This window comes from Sciurus carolinensis, chromosome 14 (genome assembly GCF_902686445.1).
Source record: "Sciurus carolinensis chromosome 14, mSciCar1.2, whole genome shotgun sequence".
In the NCBI taxonomy this organism is placed as follows: domain Eukaryota; kingdom Metazoa; phylum Chordata; class Mammalia; order Rodentia; family Sciuridae; genus Sciurus; species Sciurus carolinensis.
In genome coordinates this window covers 19,836,066-19,858,431 of record NC_062226.1, presented here as the reverse complement: position 1 = coordinate 19,858,431, position 22,366 = coordinate 19,836,066, and the positions used below count along the sequence as shown (strand labels likewise).

The 22,366-nt window shown below is 62.4% G+C and overlaps 1 protein-coding gene across 4 annotated transcripts in view; it reads left to right on the top strand.

Moving 5' to 3' along the window:
* Positions 1-22,366, top strand: part of Col27a1 (collagen type XXVII alpha 1 chain) — a 127,612-nt gene that overhangs the window by 84,063 nt on the left and 21,183 nt on the right. For all 4 annotated transcript variants that reach the window (XM_047524083.1, XM_047524084.1, XM_047524082.1 and 1 more), the window contains 14 exons: positions 2,332-2,385; positions 6,177-6,230; positions 6,752-6,796; positions 6,893-6,937; positions 7,205-7,258; positions 8,104-8,157; positions 8,806-8,859; positions 10,708-10,761; positions 11,346-11,399; positions 15,061-15,168; positions 19,616-19,669; positions 19,832-19,939; positions 20,947-21,000; positions 21,572-21,625. In XM_047524083.1, the coding sequence (XP_047380039.1) occupies positions 2,332-2,385; positions 6,177-6,230; positions 6,752-6,796; positions 6,893-6,937; positions 7,205-7,258; positions 8,104-8,157; positions 8,806-8,859; positions 10,708-10,761; positions 11,346-11,399; positions 15,061-15,168; positions 19,616-19,669; positions 19,832-19,939; positions 20,947-21,000; positions 21,572-21,625 (846 nt within the window). The remainder of the gene's footprint in view (positions 1-2,331; positions 2,386-6,176; positions 6,231-6,751; positions 6,797-6,892; positions 6,938-7,204; positions 7,259-8,103; positions 8,158-8,805; positions 8,860-10,707; positions 10,762-11,345; positions 11,400-15,060; positions 15,169-19,615; positions 19,670-19,831; positions 19,940-20,946; positions 21,001-21,571; positions 21,626-22,366) is intronic.

Sequence of the window (22,366 nt, the reverse complement as noted above, 5' to 3'; positions counted from 1 at the left end):
GCACACTTGGAGGAGCCCACTGGCAGGAAACAGATCCTGTTCTTAGGCGTCTCACCCCTAGGGGGCGTCGGAGGACCAGCCTTCTGCTGGGTGGGGCGCCCCAGGCAGCTGAGGCGCCCCCGTGGAGCCGAGGGTGCAGCTCCCACAGACCCACAGCTATGCAGTCTCCTCCCCCACGTCGGAAGGTGGAGAGAAGGAGCCCATCAGCACGGGAGGTGCTCGGGATCCAGCCTCGGTTCTACCTTCTGTGCCCTGGTCCTGGGCCACCATGTCCCAGTGGACAGGAGTCACTGGGACAGGTGGAAGGCTGGGGTGGCAAAGCCACCAGACAGACTGGGCACAGTGAGAAGGCCAGGCCTTCTCTGCATCTCTGCCTGGCTCCACTCGCCATCCCCACCAGCCTCAGTGCTTCCATCTGTTCAGTGGGGCGGCCCAGACTTTGCGATGTGATGGTCACCACTGGCCTTTCCCTGCCCCAACGTGGCACTGGTCCTTTGGGTCTCTTGAGGCTCCCTCTGGCCAGCCAGGTGCCTACAGCACAGAGACCCAGGAAACCTGCTTCAGCACCAGACACCTGAGCCTGTGGTGTGGGTGCTTAATGGCAGTGTTCACGGCTTCTCTGAACCTCAGTTTCCTCCTCTGTAAGTCAGTGTGATCTTTTCCTCAGTGTGAGAAACTGTGAGCAGCACCTGGCCCAGAGGGTGCTTAGGACCTAGGAGTGCTAAGCAAGCCCTCCTGCAGTTACCAGGTACTCAGCAAGTGGTAGTGACTGTGTGTTAATTGTGACAACTTTGACGGCCACTGTCACACTGTTACCATTAGAGTGATGCTCTTCCACCTCTGATCAGCGTTTTCCCACGTTTCCGGTCACTTTGACATCTGCCTTCCACTAGGGCCCTTTGAGGTCGGTCAAGAGTCTGAGCCCCATAACTGGGGGTGGGGGCAGGTGGGAGGGGTCTGGGCAGGCCCAGGGGCACCTGGGGACCCAAGCTGGGTCTGGTCTCCAGATCTGACCTCTTGCTGTCGGAGAGCAGGGAGCTACCTTTCACTGAGGACCTTCCTGTCCCTCTTCCCAGCAACCCCAGGAGGCAGGGACTCCCTGTGTCCTCCCCCAGAGAAGGAGACTGAGGCCCAAGTTTAAATAGCCGGCTCCAGGGGAGGCGGCCGTCAGTGGCGGAGGTGGGATTTGAACCGGGCTCTGTGGCGCTGTGGCTTCTGCGTGGAGACTGGCCCCTGGTCCCTTCTGCGAGCGCACACGGTGCCTCGTGAGAGTGAGGGCTCGTCTGGCCCCATCGTTCCCACCGGCCAGATGGTCCTCCTCCTGGGTGGTGTCAGGGACCACTCCCCCGCTGGCTCTGCTAAGGGGCGGGCGAGGCGCAGCCCACACCCGGGCCCCGCAGCTGCAGTCGGGTCTGCTGCGTGGCTGTGGCTGTGTCTGTCCCCCTGGAGGCCCTGTGGGGAGGAATGGAGGCAGCGAAGGGGGCTGGCCTCTCCCTGGGGCTGGGAGGGGACATGGCTGTCCCCTGGTTGGAAGAGGAGCCCGGCCTGCCGTGGGAGCCAGTGCTGCGTGGGGAGGCCCCTGAGCTCTCTGAGGGATGAGGTCCTCTTCGTCCCCTGCCAGGACCCTTGCTCGCTCCGGCTCCCCCGCCCCTGCTCATCCCGTGCAGGCCGGTGCTGAGACCCCGGAGAACAAGAGCCCCGAGCTGCCCGCCCTCTCCTGTCTCCCTTGCTTCTCCCCTTGGCTCTTGCTCAGCTGGGTAACGGGCATCCTGCTGGGCCTGCCCCTTCCCTCCCCGCGGCCCTCCCTCCTCCTGCCCCGGCCTCCCCGCCTCCCCGCCTCCCCTGGGTTCTCCCCTACCTGGCCTGGCCTCCCGGCCTCCCTTGGGCCGAGTTCTGGGCTCTTCCAGCCCTGGGGAGACCTGTTCAGGGTCACATTTGGAGTCTGGGTGGAGATGAGGGAGAGAACTTGGTGGCTGGGGAAAGGAAGGGGACGTGGAGTTGGAGACCTTCCGCCAGACCTGTCACGAAGACCTGTCTGGCTGATTCTGAGATCCAGAGGGAAATGCTCGTCCAGATGGGCTCCGCCCGCTCCTGGGATTGTGGGGAAAGGCTGAGCCGTAGCCCAGGGCACTGGCCTGGCCCAAGGTGGTGGCCCTCAGCTGCTTTTCCCAGTGGGCTGGCACCCTGCACTCAGCCTGCGGCCACTGGGTGGAGGCAGGGAGGCTCCTGCGTGGCACTTGGTGGAGGCTGCAGCCTCAGCTCCGCCCCCACTCTCCTGGCCCCCGAGTGCTCTCACTCAAGGACTTCTCTAAACCTCGTTCCTCCCTGCAGGGTCCTCCAGGATCTCGAGGCCTGCCAGGCATGAGGGGACCTAAGGGACGCCGGGTAAGTCAGGCCAGGTCCCGGGGCGGACCTGGGCACGGAACACTGGGGATGCGGCCCCTGCGGCAGACACAGCCCGGTCCCCCGCCCAGCTCCGAGACGTGTGGCTCTCACAGCACGAAGGAAGGTCCGGGCTTGCGCTGGGCCTGGGCCTGGCTCTAACGCCCAGTGGGCACAACTGGACTCGGCTGCCAGAGCTCCGTCCAGCCACTTGTTCGCTCAGTCACTCGGCCGCCCTCCACGTGCCAACCGCCACTGGAGGCCCCAGAGCATGGCTGAGAACAGGGCGGGCATGGGCGTGACCCTGTGCCCTCGGGACCTGATCACAGGTCGCACACACGGGTGGGCAGACCCATCGAGAGGCTGCAGGGTTATCAGAACGCGTGTGGCGGGAGCACGGGCCGCTTGGGAGCCCAGAGGAGGCGCCTCACCTGGCAGGCACCTGGGGAGGTTCGAGAGGGCCACGCTTGCGCTGTTGCCAGGCTGCAGGCAGAAGGATGGGCTGCAGGGAGCCCTGAGGTTGAGAAAGGGTGCCTTACTTAGGGATCCATGGTCAACAGAGGATGGGCAGAGGGTTGGGGCCAAGACTTAGAAGGCAGCATGCCAGATAGGGTCTCAGAATTCTGTCACAGCCAGGGCTGGGGATAGAGCTCAGTGGGCAGAGTGCTTACCTAGCATGTACGAGGCCCTGGGTTCAATCCCCAGCACCACCAAAAAAAAAAAAAAAAAAAAAAAAAAAAAAAATCACAGCTGTGCTCTAAGGGTAGTGGGGAGCCACAGAAGGTTTTAGAGAAGTGCTGGCCTGAGCACAGTGGCCTGGGGTCACCCCTGACTCTCTGCCAGGCAGTCTCTATCACATACATTAACTCATCCAGCCCTTAGCACTACCCTGTCAGGTAGATGCTATTCTGATTTTACACACAAGGAAACAGATGCAGAGAGGTTAAGTCACTTGCCTCATGTTGCACAGCTAGAAAGGGGGCAGAACTGGGGTTTGAACCCAGGGAGTCTGACTCTTTTACATACCAAACTCAGCCTCCTTGATCATGCAGGGAGGGTGGACGGAATGGTCTTCTGCCAGCTGGCCAGCAGGTGCCAGGCCATATAGCCCTTGCTGAAGAGGAAACAGGATGGAGCGGGCAGCTCAGGGGCCTGATAGCCTCGCCCAGGCAGAGGGCGCTGACCGCTGTCCACCTCTTGCCTGGATCTCAGCTAGTGTTTAAAATCTCCCTGCACCAGATGGCCTGAGTGGCTGGACCCAGGCAGGGAAGATAAAGAGGCGGTCCCCAGCCTCCCGCCCTCAGGGCCCCGGGTGTCCTCAGGGGGATGAGGCCCAAGCACGGCGCGTTCACTCTGCCCGGGAAGCGGACAGTCAGAGGGTGAGCTGTGGTGGTCCAGCTCCCTGGCCCTGCCCCAGCCCCGGCGTCCCCCGGCGTCCGCACCTCCCTTTCCCAGCAGAGCCTGAAGAATTTCTCTCCCGTTTGAGGAAACCCAGGCTCCCGGCCACATCAGCGTCCCGGGATGGGAGGAGAGTGGGGATGGAGCCCCTCTCCAGGGAGGCTTGACCGGGCGCAGACGCTGAGGCCCACCCTGAGGCCCGCCCGGCAGGCCTCGCTTGGCCGCTTTCCCCGCTCACCGAGGGTGGGACCCGGAGAGGCGCCCCGTCGGGGAGGGTGCTCGCTCTGGGCAGGCCTGCAGACAAGCTCCCGTTTGCCCTGGGCCCTGGCAGGGCCTTGCTACCCTCTGGGCCTCAGTTTCCCCATAGTCCCGAGGGGAGAGGGCTTGGGAGGGAAGCAGGCCCTGTGTGGGGTGGGCCCTGCGGCCCAGCCTCCTCCCGCCCTGGGACGAATGGGCCCTGAGGGGCTGAGGCGGGGCCTCTGGGCAGGGAGCCGGTGGCTGCTGTCACCAGATGCAGAAGGAGGGCTCTGGTCAGAGGGGGCCTCCCTGCTGACCAGCGGTGGGACTCCTGCGGCTTCTCCACCTCCCTGCGCTTTCTCCTTCCGCTCGGTGTGTAGCTCTGAGGGGTCAGAAGGACCCTCAGATCCAGGGGCCCAGGCCTGGGCACTGCTCCCCTGGCTGGGCCACAGCTCGTCCCCAGTGCCCCCTTGGGGACCTCAGTCAACGGCCTTTCCCTCTGAGCCTCTGGCTCTTCCTCTGTAGAGTGGGCGGCCACAGGGCCCCCCAGGGGCATGGCTCAGGGATTCTGCCGCTTCACAAGCAGCCCGTGGGATCCGCAGAATCCACGCTGCTCCGTCCCCTCCTTAGCGTTCCTCAGGGGGCCCGAAGGTGGCCAGGTTCTCCGCCCAGTCTGCCCCAGGCCTGGCTGGAGGGGAACATCCCGGGGCGTGGAGGCCAGAGCGGGCTCTCCAGAGTCCCCCGCCTGCTGCCCGCTCCCGAGCCAGGCCTTGGCCTTGCCCTGGCTCCCCTAACAGGGTCTCCCAGACGCGGGGCAGGCCTTCTCCAGCGCCCAGGCCTGCTGCCCGCCCCTGCGCCCCTGCAGCGGGCGAGGTAGGGCTGAGGCAAAATGGGCTCCGGCTGACGGGGTTCGGATCTTAGTTCTCCCTGGGTAGCCGGGGACCTCCGTCCAGAGCCGGCTCCTCGGGTGAGACAGGAGCAGCGGCTTTCTTCTTCATCGCTGCTGCTGCTGCTGCTTACTGTGACTGTCACCGCTGGCCAACGTCCCCACGGGGCCTGGAGTCCCATGTGGAGCAGGGTGCTGTGGCATTTAGGCCGCACAGGGACGCCTCTGGGCCCCGCTCCTCGAGTGCCCGGCAGCTGAGGAAGTGGAGTGGACACTTTTTCTGTCCCGTTCTTTGTTGAAAATGTCCCCTCCTATTTCCCAGTGACTTTTCCTCCTCGGGTCTTGGCGTTCCTCCCCTCCCCCACCCAGACACTCCCATCCTCTGGGTCTGGGGGAGTGTCCCGGACCGTTCCTCCCGGGCTGCGGCACGCCAGCCACCTCTGCAGGACGCTTTGTCCCACCCGCACGGCCCCTTCCAGCCCCACAGAACAAACACTGAACTGTTCTCCAGGGACTTTTCCAGGAACCCGCACCCCACTGCGGCTCTGTGGGAGTCCCCCTGGAGGGGACCCTGAAGGACAGACCAGTTGCTAATGTGCTGAGGGACCTTGGGTGGTTTGCTTCCTTGGCCTGGGCTTCAGTGTCCCCATTGTGCACTGGGAGGGGCCGGGCTGCTCCTGCCCCAGGACCGCCCAGCTCTCTGGGGACTGAGGCCCCAGTCTCCAGGGTCAGAACCGCGCACAGTGCTCCAGGGGATAGTGGCCCCGCTGTGCGCAGCTCCGACCCGCCCCTGCCCCTCCTGTTGCCGCTCTCCTCTGGAGCCCGGCCGGGCGAGCTCACACATCTGGCTGGAAGGGGCTGCCCCACACATCTGGCCACAGACCCTCCTGTGTCCGTCTCTCAGTGTCCCCACGGGCTGCAGTCCACATGCCTGCTTCCGCCTTAATGTGCTCGGGGAGGAGCAGAGTCCGAGGACCCTGCCGTGGGCACGTGGCCACGTGCCGCTCAGCCCTGGACCTCAGGCTCCGCACCGGTGGGGGGGTCGGCTGGGTCACACGAGGTCCGGGAAGTGGGCCTCACGGGGTCTCCCTGGCCAGGCCCTCTGCAGAGCCGTCTCAGCTGGTGCCCAAGGGTGACGTGCCTCAGGACAGCGTGTGGGGGGCACGTGAGGCAGAGGCCAGGCTTGTGCAGGGCTCTGGCGGCCCTGCCCTCCTGGTTCCCAGCCTGAGGGACTCCTGCTGTCCACTGTGCTAGAGCCTGCTTCCTTTTTCAGGGCCCCAGAGGACCAGATGGACCAGCTGGGGAGCCGGGGACCAGGGGCCTGAAGGTACCGAGCCCCATGTCAGGCCTTCTCCCACAGGGCAGGGATTCCAGAGCCGAAGCCAGGGGTCTGTCCCTCCTCAGCACCACCCGAGGGACAGCAGAGAGTCCTGGGGAGGCCCAGGCCTGTCGCCTCCTGCCCCCTGCAGGCCCAGAGGAGGGGAAGTAAGGGCGAACAAGAGGGGACCCCACAAGCCTGGGAACCCCAGGACCCAGCCTCACCAGGCTCCCAGGCTGAGCCCACCTGACGCCCCCGTTAGTAGGAGGGTCCTGGGTGAGGGGAGGGGACCCCACAAGCCTGGGAACCCCAGGACCCAGCCTCACCAGGCTCCCAGGCTGAGCCCCCCTGACGCCCCCGTTAGTAGGAGGGTCCTGGTGACTTGGGAGAGCCTCTCCCCACAGGCCTTGGTTTTCCACCCTCACACTGGGGACAGGGGAGGGCCCTGCGGACCCCCCTGAGGTGGGCCCCTCCTGGGGAAGGGTCCTCCCAAGCGCCCCCTCCCACGTGATGCGCTCCGCTTCCCGCAGGGCCCTGCCGGACCTCGGGGCAGACCCGGCCAGCCTGGACAGCAGGTACGCAGGCCGGGGTCAGGCCGGCTGGCCGCCAGCCCCCACCCGACTCCCTGCTCTGTGACGTGTGCCTCTAATGACCCCCAAATGTGCTTCCAGGGCGCGGCTGGCGAGCGAGGTCACTTGGGCCCACGAGGCTTCCTCGTAAGTGACGCTTCTGTCCTCAGGGCGGGGCCCTGGGGCTGAGTGGGGTGCACTAGCCATGGGCTCCTGACCCGCCGGGGACATCCCACAGGGCTCTAGCCCCTTGATCCACCTCCTCTCCCTGGGTCTCAGCCTCCGGGCCTGTCACGTGGGGTCACACCTGCAGGGACAGAGGGACCTAAGACACCTGCGCTACTCACCTGAGGTCCAGCGGTAGGCGGGGTGATGGTGGGGAAGGGACTGTGGTCACTGTGTCTCTCTCTGCAGGGCATCCCAGGTCCCTCAGGCCCCCCAGGCACCAAGGGCCTCCCAGGAGAACCGGTTAGTGTCCGCACCCCATGCACCTGTGTCCCGGGCAGTCTCAGACCACTGCCAGGGGTGGGCCAGACGAGGGGCAGGGCGGGGCAGGGACCATGCGGGGCTCCGCTGTCCCCTGGGCCTGGCCAGATGGAGCCCGGGCTTGGCCTCAGCGCGCTTCCCGCAGCCTGTCCTGCCAGCGGGGTGGGGACAGCTGCCCCGGCCTTGCCCATCCTCGTTAGTGGGATGCGAGCTGCGGCACCTGCAGCAGAGCGCGAGGCAGGGCCGCGGGCTGCCGGGAGGGGAGGCTGCCGCCTCGGCCAGCGCCCGCCTTCATCCCGAGGGCGAGGGGCCTTCCAGGAGGTGCCAGGCCTGGGTTTGGGGGTGGCCCAGGTGTGCCCGTTCCCTGCAGAGGCTGTGGGGTCGGTGCTGCTGCTGGAGATGGGGTCGGAGGGCCCCCAGGAGTCAGAGGAGGCGCCCTGGGCCTCCCCAGAGGGCACCGAGGGTGGGCAGGAGGCCCTGCCCCAGGGCCTGGTTGGCAGCCCCCTCTGGAGCCCAGGCAGAGGCCCCTGTGAGCACTGATTGCCCGGGACCAGGGGCGGGGCTGGGGGCTTTCAGGGGTGGCTCCAGACTGGACGGCTCTCGGCAGAGCCAGCGTGGCTCCCGAGCCCGGCTCCGCTGGTTTGGGGGGGTGTGGGAGGGGCCGGGGGTGGGGACCCACAGACCTCGGGACCTGCGGTGCGCCTGGGGCGGGCTGCGGGGTGGCCGCTCTGTCCCTGGGTCTGCGGGCCCCTCCCTCACCCACCGCGCCAGACCTGTCACAGGAAGCTGGCGTCTCCCAACTGTCGGTGTGTCTGTCTGTCTTGCAGGGCCCTCAGGGGCCCCAGGGACCAGTGGGCCCCCTGGGAGAGATGGGACCCAAGGTGAGTGCTGAGGACCCTCGTCTGTCCCTTGCTGCTGCTGGGCTCCCGGGCCCAGGGCATGCAGGGGGTGGGGGGCCCTCGCGGGGGCTGGCAGTGCCTCTCTTGCATCATTCAAAGTCCCCCCTCCCCTGAGAACTCACCCCAGCACAGAGGTGTAGCCTGAGATGAGGCTCATGCAGCCAGGAGCTTGGAAGGGCCTCGTCCAGAGGGCAGAGCAACCCGGGGCCATCACGGCAAGGCCAGGCCTTGATACGAGGGCCCCTTTGCCCTTGTCATCCTGGCCGGCTGCAGAGAAGAGCTGGAACTGCTCAGCCCTGAACCTACCCTGGCCTCCTCCCGTCCTCATGTGAATCATTGATTTCCCCCGGGCTTGCCAAGGACTCCTGTGTGGTAAACCACACTCGTGGAGAGGGAGAGGGTCAGAGGTCCAGCAGCCCCTGGTAGTCCTGAGGCTTGGCCAGTCCAGGCCCCACCACCCCTCCTGAGTCACAGTTCCAGGCTCCCAGAGGCTGCAGCCTGCTTCCGCCTGTGTCTCTCATGCTGTGTGACCTGAGTATATCCCTTGCCCTCTCTGGGCCTCAGTTATACCCTTGCTTACAGTCAGGGGCAGCCGTTGCTGTGGGAGAGACTGATGGCGTTTTCTTGCAGGGGCCACCAGGTGCAGTGGGAGAACCAGGCCTTCCTGGGGAAGCCGGGATGAAGGTGAGGCGGGACGAAAGATGAGAAAAATGACTTGCTGAAACCGGCTGGTCGCTATGTCCCCACCCCCGTGGAAGGAAACAGGGCTTCTTGTGCCCGAGACAATGGGTTCTCTGTGCTCTGGCTGGGAGCAGGGCCCCTGCTGGGCAGTGCTTTCTCTGGCACCTGCCTGGCCTGCATGCCGGGGTGGCCACACCTCTGGGCCTGTGCGATACCGTCTGCCTTCAGCGCCGCTGTCCCTCGTTACCTGCTGAGAGGCCGATGCCCACCGATACCTGGGCCCTGGGGACAGCCCCTCCCACTTCTGCTGTTGGAAGAGGACCTGCCACCCGGCTGGCCTGGCAGCCCAGAGTGACGCTGGCCTGCCCAATGGCATCACGGAGGCCAGGCCCAGGGAGCTGCCAAGGGCCGTGGGCTGGGGTGGCTCACCCCTCCACACCTGAGTCTCCCTGCCACTCGAGCAGGAGCTGGGACTGTCAGACCTGGCAGGATTCCAGAACCTCTGCTCAAAGAACAAAGATGAGACCCCTGTGCAGGGACAGACAGAATCCTTCCCTTCAGGGTAGTGGCGGGAGTCAGAGGGGTCCATAGCAAGAGGTCATCAAGGAACAGTGCATCATCACCCGTGATGGTGGTGATTGCGATGGTGATGATGATGGTGATGATGGTGATGATGGTGATGGTGGTGATGGTGATGGTGATGGTGATGGTGATGGTGGTGGTGGTGGTGGTGGTAATGGTGGTGGTGGTGATGGTGGTGGTGGCGATGGTGGTGGTGATGGTGTTGGATTGTGATTATGGTGGAGATGATAATCATGGTGATGGTAGTGGTGGTGGTGATGGTGGTGGTGGTAGTGATGGTGATGGTGATGGTGGTGATGGTGATGGTAGTGATAATGGCGGTGGTGGTGATGGTGGTGGTGATGATGTAGTGATGGTGGTGGTGGTGGTGGTGGTGGTGGTGGTGATGGTGGTGATGGTGGTGATGGTGGTGGTGATGATGTAGTGATGGTGGTGGTGGTGGTGGTGATGGTGGTGATGGTGGTGATGGTGATGGTGATGGTGGTGGTGGTAGTGATGGTGGTGGTGATGGTGGTGGTGATGGTGGTGGTGGTGATGGTGGTGGTGGTGATGGTGATGGTGATGGTGGTGGTGATGGTGGTGGTGGTGGTGGTGGTGATGGTGATGGTGGTGGTGATGGTGATGGTGGTGGTGGTGGTGGTGGTGGTGATGGTGGTGGTGATGGTGGTGGTGATGGTGATGGTGGTGGTGGTGGTGATGGTGATGGTGGTGGTGATGGTGATGGTGGTGATGGTGGTGGTGGTGGTGGTGGTGGTTGTGGTGGTGGTGATGGTGGTGGTGGTGGTGATGGTGGTGGTGGTGGTGATGGTGGTGGTGATGGTGGTGGTGGTGATGGTGGTGGTGATGGTGGTGATGGTGGTGGTGATGGTGGTGATGGTGGTGGTGGTGGTGATGGTGGTGATGGTGGTGGTGGTGGTGATGGTGGTGGTGATGGTGGTGGTGGTGATGGTGGTGGTGATGGTGGTGATGGTGGTGGTGATGGTGGTGATGGTGGTGGTGGTGGTGGTGATGGTGGTGGTGGTGGTGGTGATGGTGGTGATGGTGGTGGTGGTGATGGTTTTTCTTCTCTGGTGCTGGAGAAGCCCAAGTCCAGGGCTGACCTAGAATAGGGCCTCTGGTTGGTGGTTTATTATTGTCTTTGGTCCTTTGGAAGAAGGACTTTCCCAGCTCCCTTCCTGTCCCTGGGTCAGCTGGCAGAAGCAGGAAGGGGTTGCGAGGACTGGGTCTGACCCTACCTGCCTTCATGGACTTGTGTTTGGCTTCTCCTAGGGCGACCTTGGACCCCTGGGCACCCCTGGGGAGCAGGGCCTCGTTGGGCAGCGGGTAAGTAGCAGCAGGGCCTTCTCTCTGGAGAGCCCCAGGGCATTTGGGCACCGAGCAGAAGGAAGGGAAGGGCTTTACTCAGCCCCCGACCCCCAGTGTCCTAGCTTAGAAACAGACCAGGAGTCTCTCAGCCTTGTCATCCCCACTGGTCACCAGCATTCCTACAATGTAGAGAAAAGCAATCCGCGGTGAGAAGGTCGGGGACGCTGCGTGCTCGGTGCTCCCCGTTACCCGCTAGCAGCGTGTTGCAGGCCCAAGGAGGCCCGCCGTCAGAGTGGCTTTTTCAGATCAACCCAGGGCCTCCAGGCCCACTGAAGCTCCAGGTGATTGGACCCTCAGAATGTGTCACGGACAGTTGTCCCGCCCTCCAAGCCCGCCGGGGCTGGGAAGCCTGCAAGGCCCGGGTCCCTTGCTTATGCTCCGTGCCTGGTTTATCCAGGCCCTGCCTGAACAGGGCCCGGGCAGTGTGCGGACGCAGCCCTTCCTGACGAGGAAGGGGCCCCGGGAGAGGGGGTTGGTGGCTCGGCTCTCGCACTTGGGGTCCCTCCCAGTAACATCCTCGTCTGTCCTTTCGCCCTTTCCAGGGGGAGCCAGGCCTCGAGGGTGACGGTGGCCCCGCAGGGCCCGACGGGCTAAAGGTATGTGCCCTCCGCGTCGTGGCTGGGCGAGGGTCTGCGGTGCTGCCCTCCCAGGCAAGGCCTCGGCCTCCGCGGTCAGCTGGGGCCGCTGGGAGCAGGAGAGAGGGCCAGCACGCTGCCCACGCAGGCTGGGTTGGGGCCTTGGCCACCGTCCACTCTTCTTGCTGCCCTTCTCCCTGAGACATCTGCTTCCCGTGGCCAAGGAGGAGTCTGTGGTGGCCCAGAGCCAGGGCTTTGATATCCGTCCCCTTCTAAACGTTCCCACCAAATAATAACCACTGTGCAGCCAGTATCGAGGGAGGACGAGTCACTCAGGAACCGAGCCCTTTGCATTTATCACCTCCCTCAATGCTGCAAGGGACTTATATCTTTAGGAAGGAAACTGAGGCTCAGAGAGGGTTAGCAACAGCCCGAGGACTCATAGCTAGTACCTGGAAAACCCAGGACCCCAATCCGGGTCTGTCTGGCTCCAAGCTGCTGCTCTCTCGGCTGCACGGGGCACCCATCTCAAGGTGGCGAGATTGAGGCTCCTAGGAAGGCAGCAGGTGTCTCTTGAGAGTCTGAGGCTGCGAATGGAGGATTCAGAATTCAAACTCACGGCTCACAGAGCCAAAGCTCGTGGGCCTGGCTCAGCCCTGCTGCTGCCTGTTGGCACGGACACAGGGACCTGAGAGGGACGCAGGGGCTCATGGGCACTGCGGGCAGTGGCCCTGACTCACCAGCCCCAGCTCGGCCCAGGGCTGGCCCACCTCCACCTCTGCCCCTCAGGTGGGCACTGTGCACATCACCTGCCACCAGCCCCTCCAGGGCCCTGAGTGAGCCCCCAGCCAGATCCCCGATCCCTGTCACCCACCGTGGCCTCAGACAACCACCCCCTTCTCTGGCCCACACTTCCCTGTCCCCAGGCCTCGACCCGTGCCCCTGAGCCCGGACCTCTGCTCTCCCCGGGCACCTTGGTGACGAGCCCCAGGCTTGCACCTGCCGACTCTCCCCGGGCCTCGGCCCTGGTGCTGGGGTGCAGCTGGCTCCCGCGGAGCCCCTGAGCCCCTGCAGCCCTCACGTCCTCCCCGGACCAGGTGCCCACAAGCCTCATGGCTGAGGCTCCAGGCACTGCCTGCTCTGGGGCTTCCTGTGAACTAACCCTTTCACCCGCCAGCCAGAAACTTCAGCTTTCCCGCTTGACAGATGAGGAAACCGGGCCTCCTCACTGCCTTCCAGGAGGCTTCTCCAGGGCATCTGCCCAGGTGGCAGGGAAGGATCTCCAGGCCGGCTGCCTCACAGTCTTCCTCCTCCACCTCTCGGGGCTCCCTGGCTGCGGGTTCCTCTTCTTTTACTCCCTTCAAAGCCAATTCTAAGTCAGGTGCAGTGGCACACGCCTGATATCCTAGCAGCTCGGGAGGCTGAGGCAGGAGGATCGGGAGTTCCAAGCCAGCCTCTGCAAAAGGGAGGCACTAAGCTGCTCAGTGAGACCCTGTCTCTAAATAAAATACAAAATAGGGCTGGGGATGTGGCTCAGTAGTTGAGTGCCCCTGAATTCAATCCCCGGTACCCATCCCCAAAAACCATTTCTACTCTTGTCCTTGGACCAGAGAAGTTGCTCGGATGCACAGCACCTTCCCTGGTCCTTGCACGAATCCCAGGAGAGATTCTGCCTTCTGTGGTGTCTGCCCAGGAGTCACCTTCATGGTGAAAGCTGTGTCTTGGGTCGCACAGCACTTGACAGTTGAAGGAGTGCTTCTGGACCCAGTGTCTCTGCTACAGTGCTGGTGCCCAGGAACCGTTCCCCCTCCCAGCCTCATTTCCAGGTGCTGTGCTAAGCTGTGGGCACGGTGTCTGTCCTTCAGGCCCCACAGTGACTCCGTGAATCTTGTTTCACAGACGAGGAAACGGATTGGGGTCACCCGCTGTTGAGTGCAGCCCCGGGGCCGAGGGAGGCTTGTCCCTGAGCAGAGGTCCCAGAACCGTGTCCTCACCACACTCTGCCACTGGCTCCTGCCAGGCGTGACGTGTCCCCACCTCCCTCTGGGCCTCTGTCTTCCCTTCTGTAAATGGAGAGTTGAATCAAGCGGCTTGGAACTCTGGACATCGCGGACGCCCGGAGATCCGGGGAGTCCCCAGGAATCCCCAGGGCTTGTTTTTCAGGATCACACCAACACACCCGGCTGTGTGGGGGATCTGGATGGGGCTCACCGCCCCTGGAGCCGGGTCCTGCGCAGGGCCCAGGCCAGGCCCTCGCTGAAAACCAGCCCGGCTGTCTGGGAGAGGCCACCTGCACCCAGGCAGCACTGCGGGCGGCCAGCACGGCCAGCACGGCCAGCCAGGAGCTGCCCGGAGCAGCAGAGTCTGCAAGGCGGCCCCTGGGCCAGCCCTGACTCTGCCCAGGCTTTGCCTGGAATCTGAGAACCTCAGGGGACCTCGGAGACCTAGCTGGGGCTGCGTCTGACCCTGCGGGCCACCTTGCGTGGGTCCCTCATCGGCTGTGACACCAGGACAAACTGGCCAAGCCACCCGCTGCTCTTCCTAGATGCTCCCAGACGGCCCCTTCCCCACCCACGTGACTTCAGCCTGCTCCCTCCTGGGCCTCCTGAGTGGCCCTGGTAGAACCACAGGCTCTTGTCATGGGCCCAGTGATGGCCTTCAGGTGGACCCTGCCCTGCCTCTGCCGCAGCCCAGCCGCCCCCTCCGGCCAGCTCCACCCACAGCCCACCCCACCCGGAGGAGCCCGGCCGCCCTGCCGTCCCCAGGACCCTGTGGAGATGGCGAGCTCAGAGCTCTCTGGCCGCATCAGACCCTTTGCCAGGCCAGAGCTGGCGGAGGAGCAGACAAAGCTCGCGCCCTGGGCGAGAGCCCACGCCGGGGTCCCTTCCCACAGACAGAACCTCAGGACCCCTGGACCTCGCAGTCCCAGGACCTTGGTGACATCCCTAGTGACAATACAGAGCCTCCCCTGGGCTTCTGCTTGACGGGAGCTGGCCAGGTGTGTGCGGGCCTGCGGCAAATTCCAGCTCCGTTTCTGATCCTGCCTCAGTTTCCTCCTCTGTAAAACGGGGCCCAAAGGATTCCCGACTGTGAAGGGCCTTTGTGAGGGTCAGGTTACCGTGTGGGCGTTAGCTGCCGTCCACCGACAGGGCCCTGAGGTCACCGACGGCAAGGCCCCACGGCAGGCCACAACCCACAGTGGTGGCAGGAGGTGGGCAGGTGCGGCGGCTGGACTCGGCCTGGTCACTGCTGACTCGCTTCGCTGCCTGAGGCGGTGGCCTCGCTGCTCGGAGCCCAGCGCGGTGACCGGCGCCGCAGCCTGTGGCTTGCTGCTGTTCAGTGTGAGCGCAGTGGACAGTGACTCGGGCCACAGGGCGGGTTCTGCAGGCCCTGGGACAGTGCTGCCCCTGGTGCAGACTCACAGCCCGAGTGCCTGGGGTTCCGAGTGTGGCCAGGCCGCCTTGGCCCTTCCTGGCCCTTCCGGGACCTCCCTGGTGGCTCTGCACAGGGGTCTGGCTTCCCTCTGAGCCACGCCCCTGCCTGGCGCCAGCCCAGACAAGGACGTGTGGCAGCCACCCTGGAGGAATCCAGGGGCCTCCCGCGGAGTCCTGGGGCTCGCGGCCCCGCCGGGCCTGGCGACTGATGTGCTCTCTCTCTTCCTCCTCGTGCCTCTCCGACCCAGGGGGACAGAGGTGACCCAGGGCCCGATGGTGAGCGTGGTGAGAAAGGCCAGGAAGGGCTGAAGGGCGAGGACGGGCCCCCGGGGCCTCCTGGCGTCACCGGTGTCCGGGTAAGTGTACGGCCGTGGGCCAGCGCTGGTGCCCGGTCCCTGCACGTCGGGCGGGGACCGCACCTTGGCTGGCGCCCGGGCCTGACTAGGCAGTGGGGCCGGGGTGGTGTCCACGGCTGAGCGGGCGCTGGAGGGGCAGGCAGCTTGCAGACTCCGCCCACACCGCAAGCCCGCCACCCCACTGCGCCCACGGCCACAGGGCCACCAGCCACCTCCAGGCTGCGTCTCCCTCCTCTCCCCAGGTGGAGAGGCCCGTGGGCGCACGTCGGGCCTGCTCTTGACATTCTTTTCCCTCCCGGAGCGTGGAGATGACTAACCTGGGGCAGATCCAAATTAGCCTGCAACAAAACGGCTGTGGGAAAATATTTGTTTCCTAAAAATAGAACCAAAGTGTTAATCCCCCTTAACAGCTGCAGCAGAATGAGCTCACCACAGAACTGGAGAGGGACACAAGCCACTTGGTTGGACTCGCCATGCCAGAGGCTTCCCCAGGCTTGGCTCGGCTGCGGGGAAGTGGGCCAGGGGGAGCTCAGCAGGAGGGCCACTGGCCCCATTCTCCCTCAGTAACTTGCTGTGTGACCTTTCACTCACCTCTTGCCCTCTCTGGTCTCACCCTGTCGTGATGAAAGATTTGGGGGTAGGGAAAATGTATGCTTAAGCTCACTTCGAGTTCCCACATTCCAGGCACCCTGTTATACTGAGTTTTGAGTATCACGCCATGACATGGAAGAAACTATGTCAGAAACAGCCTTAGAACCAGATTCCAAAGGTTGATTCTGCGTTCATGGCTTCAGCAACCCACCCTCTTTGTGACTGTAGGAAAATCACCACCCTCTCTGAGCCTTGATTTTCTCAGCATAAAGAGAAGATGAAACTTTATGTAGGAGATGCACCAGAAATGTAAAGCCGTGAGCTTGGAGGAGAGAGGACTAGAAGCTGGTCTGGAGGTGATGGATTTGTGTGTGGTGCTGGTGGTGACCGCACGAGGTAGTGCTGGTAGTGGTGGTGATGATGGTGGTGATGGTGGTGATTGTGATGATGGTAGAAAGGATAATGAGGGTGGTGGTGACAGTTATGGTGGTGATGATGGCGATGGTGATGGTGGTAGTGGTGGTGATGGTAATGGTGATGAAAATGGTGATGGTGGTTATTATGATTGTGAAGGTCATGGTGGTGATGGTGGTGGTGGTGGTGATGATGGTGGTGATGGTGATACTAATGATGATGACGATGGTGATGATTGTGGTGGTCATGGTGGTGGTGGTTATTATGGTTGTGATGGTGATGGTGGTGATGGTGGATAGCGATGGTGGTGATGCTAATGGTGATGATGATGGCGATGATGGTGATGATTGTGGTGGTGATGATAGTGGTGGTGATGATGGTGGTGATGGTTTTGGTGGTGATGGTGATGATGTAGTGGTGGTGATGGTGATGATGTGATGGTGGTGGTGGTGATGATGTAGTGGTGGTGATGGTGATGATGTGATGGTGGTGGTGGTGATGGTGGTGGTGGTGATGATGATGTTGGTGGTGGTGATGATGTGGTGATGGTGGTAATGGTGGTGATGGTGGTGGTGGTGGTGGTGATGGTGTAGTGGTGGTGATGGTGATGATGTGATGGTGGTGGTGGTTATGGTGGTGGTGGTGATGATGATGTTGGTGGTGGTGATGATGTGGTGATGGTGGTAATGGTGGTAATGGTGGTGATGGTGGTGATGGTGGTGATGGTGGTGTTGGTGGTGGTGATGATGTGGTGATGGTGGTAATGGTGGTAATGGTGGTGGTGGTGGTGGTGGTGACATGGTGGCAGTGGCTGTGATAGTGTGTGGTGGTGGTGGCAGTGCTGGTAGCACAGCTGATGTCAGCAGTTGTCACCTCTGATTCCCATACACCAGGATTCTCTGGGCAGACTGCATGCGTGCCGGGGTCACCAAGGCCGTGGGCCTGCATTCGAGTTTCTTTGGCATCTGGGTGCAGGACAAATACCTCCCAGCCTCTGGAAACAGCCAAGTATTTAAAAATAGAATTTGACGAGCCATCAGGGCCTTTCCAGAAATCACCCCAGCCTTGCTGCACATTCTCATGTTTGGTCGATGGTGATCGTCATTGTGCCTGTGGTCCCATGAGACTCCGTTGCCTGGTGACATCACGGCCATGTCACCCCGTATAAGTGCACTGTGTGATGTGCACACAGTGACGGAATTGCCTAACAACACATTTCCCAGAAGGTGTCCCCATCAGGAAGTGGCATTTGGCTGCCTATGGATGGGGCCCAGCCATGGTGACCATCCCGGTCCCACAGCCTCAGCCCACTGGGTGCTCCAGCCTTCCTCAGGGTCCCCCACCTTGCAGGACGGAGAACAGCTGGAGAGGACCTGGTCTCCGTCCCCTGACCTGTACCCAGAGCTCCGTGCTGATTCATCTTTCCTCTGACGGGGAATCCGTCAGCCACTGTGGTCACCCCAGTCCACTGCAGATTCCCCCAGCACTGCCCAGGGCCTGACAGGGCCAGCCTGGACCTGGGGTGCCCCAGGAAACGACAATGCACATCACTTCTAACCCATCTGGGTAGGCTACAGGCAGTACCTCGTTTCACTCAGCCGTGGTTTCTTTAGCCTGAGCCGTGGCTAAGAGCGTGAGGATGGTTAGAATTGTATTACTGGAAAAGCAAGAGACCTTGAGATTGCTTAGTTCAGTGCTGTCCAATAAAAACAATACAGAGGCAGGCGTGGTGGCACGTGCCTATGGTCCCAGCAACAGAAGAGGCTGAGGCAGGAGGATCGCAAGCTCGAGGCCAGCCTCAACAAATTAGGGAGACCCTTAGTGAGACCTTCTCTCAAAAGAAAAAAGAAAAAGGACTGGGGATGTGGCTCAGTAGTTCAAGTGTTTCTGGGTTGAATCCCCAGTACAAAAGGAAGGAAATAAGGAAGGACGGGAGGGAGGGAGGGTGGGAGGGAGGGAGGATAAGAAGAAACAGAATACAAGCCACATATATAATTTAAAAATTTCTAGTAGCCACATTTTAAAAAGGTAAAAACAAACAGGTGAAATTAATTTTAATCACATTCGTTTAGAAAGAATAAATCCAAAATATTATTTCCACATGTAATCAACATTTAAAAATCATTAACAAGCTATTTTGCATTCTTTCTCTTTTTGGTTTTTGCACTGAGTCTTCGAAATTCAGTGTGCGGCTTCTGCTCCCAGCACACCCCAATTCAGAGGCAGATTTCAACTAGAAATACTTGGTGTGAAGATTCTCTTTGTGTGTCAGTTTTCACTGGCAATACTTGACCTATATTTAGATTTCATTAGAGGCACAGTTGGAAATGGAGATTCGTAGACCCAAGTTGTTTCAAACAGACGTGCAAGTTTTGCAGTTGCTGATTTAGACCTGAACTTTTCAATTTCACTTGAAAGTTGAGTGAACTTGGGAACCAGAGCTACGTTCCGCGTGCTCAGCTGCCTGACGGGTCGGAGGCCCCGGGTTGGGCCACGCAGCCTTCCCGTTAGAGGGGGGAACAGGCCCCAGAAGAGGAGGAGCTGTCCAGGGTCCCGGGAGCACCGGAGCCCTGGGCTGCAGGAGTCTGTGCCTGGTCCTCCTTAAAGCCATGGTGCGGTCTGACGAGTGGTCTTCCTGGGGACAGTCATCCTCTCCTGTACACTGTCACCACGTGGTGTCTTGTGAGCTGATTACCCCCCAAGGGAGGGCCAGAGCATGTTGGGATGCCGTGCAGGGGAGAGGACAGGGTGGCCTGGTGGAGGGAGCAGCCTGGGGACCCAGGGTGGGGGCAGCCGACTTCCCAGCACAGCACACACCTGAGGAGGCCCACAGCAGTGGGCAAGGGGGACCCTGTGGCGGGACATGCCTCAGGGATGGTAGAGAGGTGACGCATGACGTCCCAGAGACAGGAGGCCCCAGATACCACCCCTCTGCCTGTGTCCCCAGCAGGGACCCTGCGGTGGGAGGTGGAAACCAGGCAGACATGGAACCAGCTGACCCAGACACTGGTCAGAACCCAGCCGGGGAGCTAGGCTGCCCTGTCTGTGCAAGGGCTGGGGCCCACAGCCGGGTTACGAGAGGTGGAACAGTGCTCAGGCCTGCAGAGAGTCAGGACAGAGCGCTGCTCTCAGGGGGACACCCCTGCACACAACGGTGGCCCTGCCCACAAGGGCCCTGCCGTGGACACCCGCGGTGGCAGAGGCCACAGCCACCATTCCTGGGAGAGTTCACCAGGCCAGACACTATTGTGACCCTACGTGGGATCCTTAAGCTCCATGAGGCATATTCCACGCTGTGCCCACTATGCAGACAGGACACCCAGCACAGGAAGTTGGGTCGCACTCAAGGTCACAGGGACAGAGTGATGAAGCAGCCTTGGGGTGACAGTGGCCTGAGCTCAGCTCTCACACGTTCTTGCTCTTTCCTGTCCTCTCTTTCCAGGGTCCTGAAGGAAAACCAGGGAAGCAAGGCGACAAGGGCCGGACGGGGGCCAAGGTGGGTTCCCTGACTGCCACGGTGGGCACGCCCCCACCGGGGCCACACCCCTCCTCACCAGAGCCGCGCCCCACCGGGACCACGCCCCTCCCCACCAGGGCCACGCCCCCACCGGCCGCGCCCCTCCCCGCCCCGTGACACCTGTCTCTCCTCCCCCTGCAGGGTGCCAAGGGCTACCAAGGACAGCTGGGCGAGATGGGTGTCCCCGGAGACCCAGGATCCCCTGGCACCCCAGGTCCTAAAGGCTCCCGGGGCAGCCTGGGCCCAACGGTGAGGACTCTGGGATGGAGGGACCGAGGGCAGGAAGGGAGGGACCGGCTTATTTCTGAGGGCACCGCCCACCCCGCCTGTTCGCCGAGCACCTGGTGTTCACTGTCCCTGTCCCTTTGGATTGCGATCCCTTGGGAACCTGCAGGGAGCCTCCACCCTCCGAACACACAAAGCAAAGGATTTCTTGCAGTTTGAAGGGGTCCGTGGGTCTCCTGGATCTTTCTGTGGACCCCAATTACTAAAGTCCTGCTGTTGGGTGGGGGAGAAGGGGCCAGACCCTCGGGGGCATTTTATCAAGCAAGCCCTCCGACTGGAAATGGGCTCCTGAGGTGCGTGAAGCCAGGCCTGGTCCCTGATGACCGGAGGGTGTCCCTGAGCTTGGCTGCACTGCACTGCCCTCCAGGAAGGGGCCCAGAGGGGCGCCAGGCTGAGGGAGAGGGCCTCAGGGGAGGCCAGGGGCGGCAGACAGTGTGCCGGCTCGCTGGGGCTGACCGCCTGCTACCCGCAGGTCGGGACATCATCAAAGGCGGAGTCAGGAGGAGAGGCCAGGAGCACTTCATTAGACAGTGTCCCTCCACAGGCTCCCAGACACCTCCTGGGCACCAGCACTGGGAAGATGGGGTCATAGGGCTGGGAAGGGATGCGTTTTGAGTATTATCTTTGTTTGTAGTAAAATTGATTTAACTCTTAAGTTCATAAAATTTAAACGTTAATATCAGCTCTGTTTACATGGCTCGTGAAAACTCTAGAAAGGAAGCAGGTGGCCGTGGTGGACCACAGGCACCAGGAGAAGGAAGGGCAGAGTGGGTGCTGGGGCGGAGGCCTGGGGCTTGCTCCCACCCCCTCTCCTCATGGGCAGGTGACATCCTGCCCCCAACCCCATCCTCGTGGGCAGGTGACATGTCAGGCCCGGGACAGAGTGGGGCTGGGACCTGGGGAGAGGGTCCCCTCTGTGTCCCTGCTGCGGGAGCCACACTCTTACCAACGATGGTCTCCTCCTCTCCTAGGGTGCTCCAGGTCGGATGGGGGTCCAAGGAGAGCCAGGACTGGCTGGTTATGATGTAAGTGGACACCTCCTCTCAGAAGCCTCCCCCTCCCTCTCTGGAGCCCCGGGGCCACTGAGGATGTGGGTGTCCCCTGCCCGGGCAGCTCCTGGGCCCACAGATGAGGGTGGGGCAGGGGGGCCATGGGTGGAACAGGTGGCAGTGGGGCTTGGTCAGAACCAGAAAATGAGGCCGGGGGTGAGGGAGCATGGGAGAGGCCTGTAGGGTCCCAGCCTGGGTCTTGGTGAAGGAGACCCTACAGGGACGGGAGGAGAGGGCAAGGATGACAGGGGACAGGAAGGCAGGGACTGGGGAGAGTGGGGGGAGGGGCCTGCATGTGCAGCTCTGGCCGCAGCCTGGGGAGTCCACTGAGCCCCAGCCACACCAGCTGGTCTGAGACCCCTCAGAGGTGTGCCTGGAAGCTGGGGCCCAGAGACTCAGGGAGTCGCTCAGAGCCACACAGCAAGTTAGGGCTGAGCGGGGACCCAGTCCTACAGTCCAGTGTCCATCCAAATCTGAGTTCCTGGTCTTTGTCCTTTGTCTCTCCAAGTCTCCATTTGCCCGTCAACTCTGTCTTGTTTGCCTGCAGGGACACAAAGGCATTGTAGGACCCCTTGGGCCTCCTGGACCCAAAGGTGAAAAGGTGGGTATTTGTGGAGCAGCTGCCCCTTGTGTCTGGGGCCAGCAGGAACCAGCCTCGGGTCCCGGGGCTGCCCTGCTCACTCGCACTGGCCTGCTAGGCATGCCACCTCGGCTGGGCCTGGCAGGCAGGCGCTGAGCTCCATGTTCATGAGGGCTCCAGGGTCGTCCCTGTGCCTAGCACTGCAACCACAGGCTCACCCCTGCCCTGCTGGGGTGAGGGTCAGGCAGAAGCATGACGTCAGCCATGAGGTGACCGAGGCTGGCCACCCCCTCCACCGTGCCGTGGGCACCACAGCCTCCCACAGAGCTGGGACCACCCAGAGGGAGAGAGGCCTGTGCTGAGCACGGAGGGGCAGGGGTGAAGACGGAACGCCATGCCGAGGGGAAGCTGGTCCATCCCTCACCCTGGGCTGCAGGCTTGGGCTCAGGCGGGAGAGGAATTGCCGAAGGCACCTTGCTGGCCAGGGACCCGGTGGTGGGGAGATGGCCGGCCAGCAAGTGCACTGCATGGACCCTGTGTCGTGGTCCAAGGCAGCACCCTGCTGGCCTGGAGTCGAGTCTCTGAATCCCTCCTCCCTCCCCTCGTCCCTGTGATTGCCTGGCTGGCCACTGGCCCCTTGGTGCCAGCCTCCCAGCCTCCCCAGCCTCCCAGCCTCCCCAGCCCTCCTTTCGTTTGCTGAGTCAGCTCCCCACCAAGTCGCAGTATGGGCGCCACGCCGGCCTGGCGGCTGTGTGGCTGCTT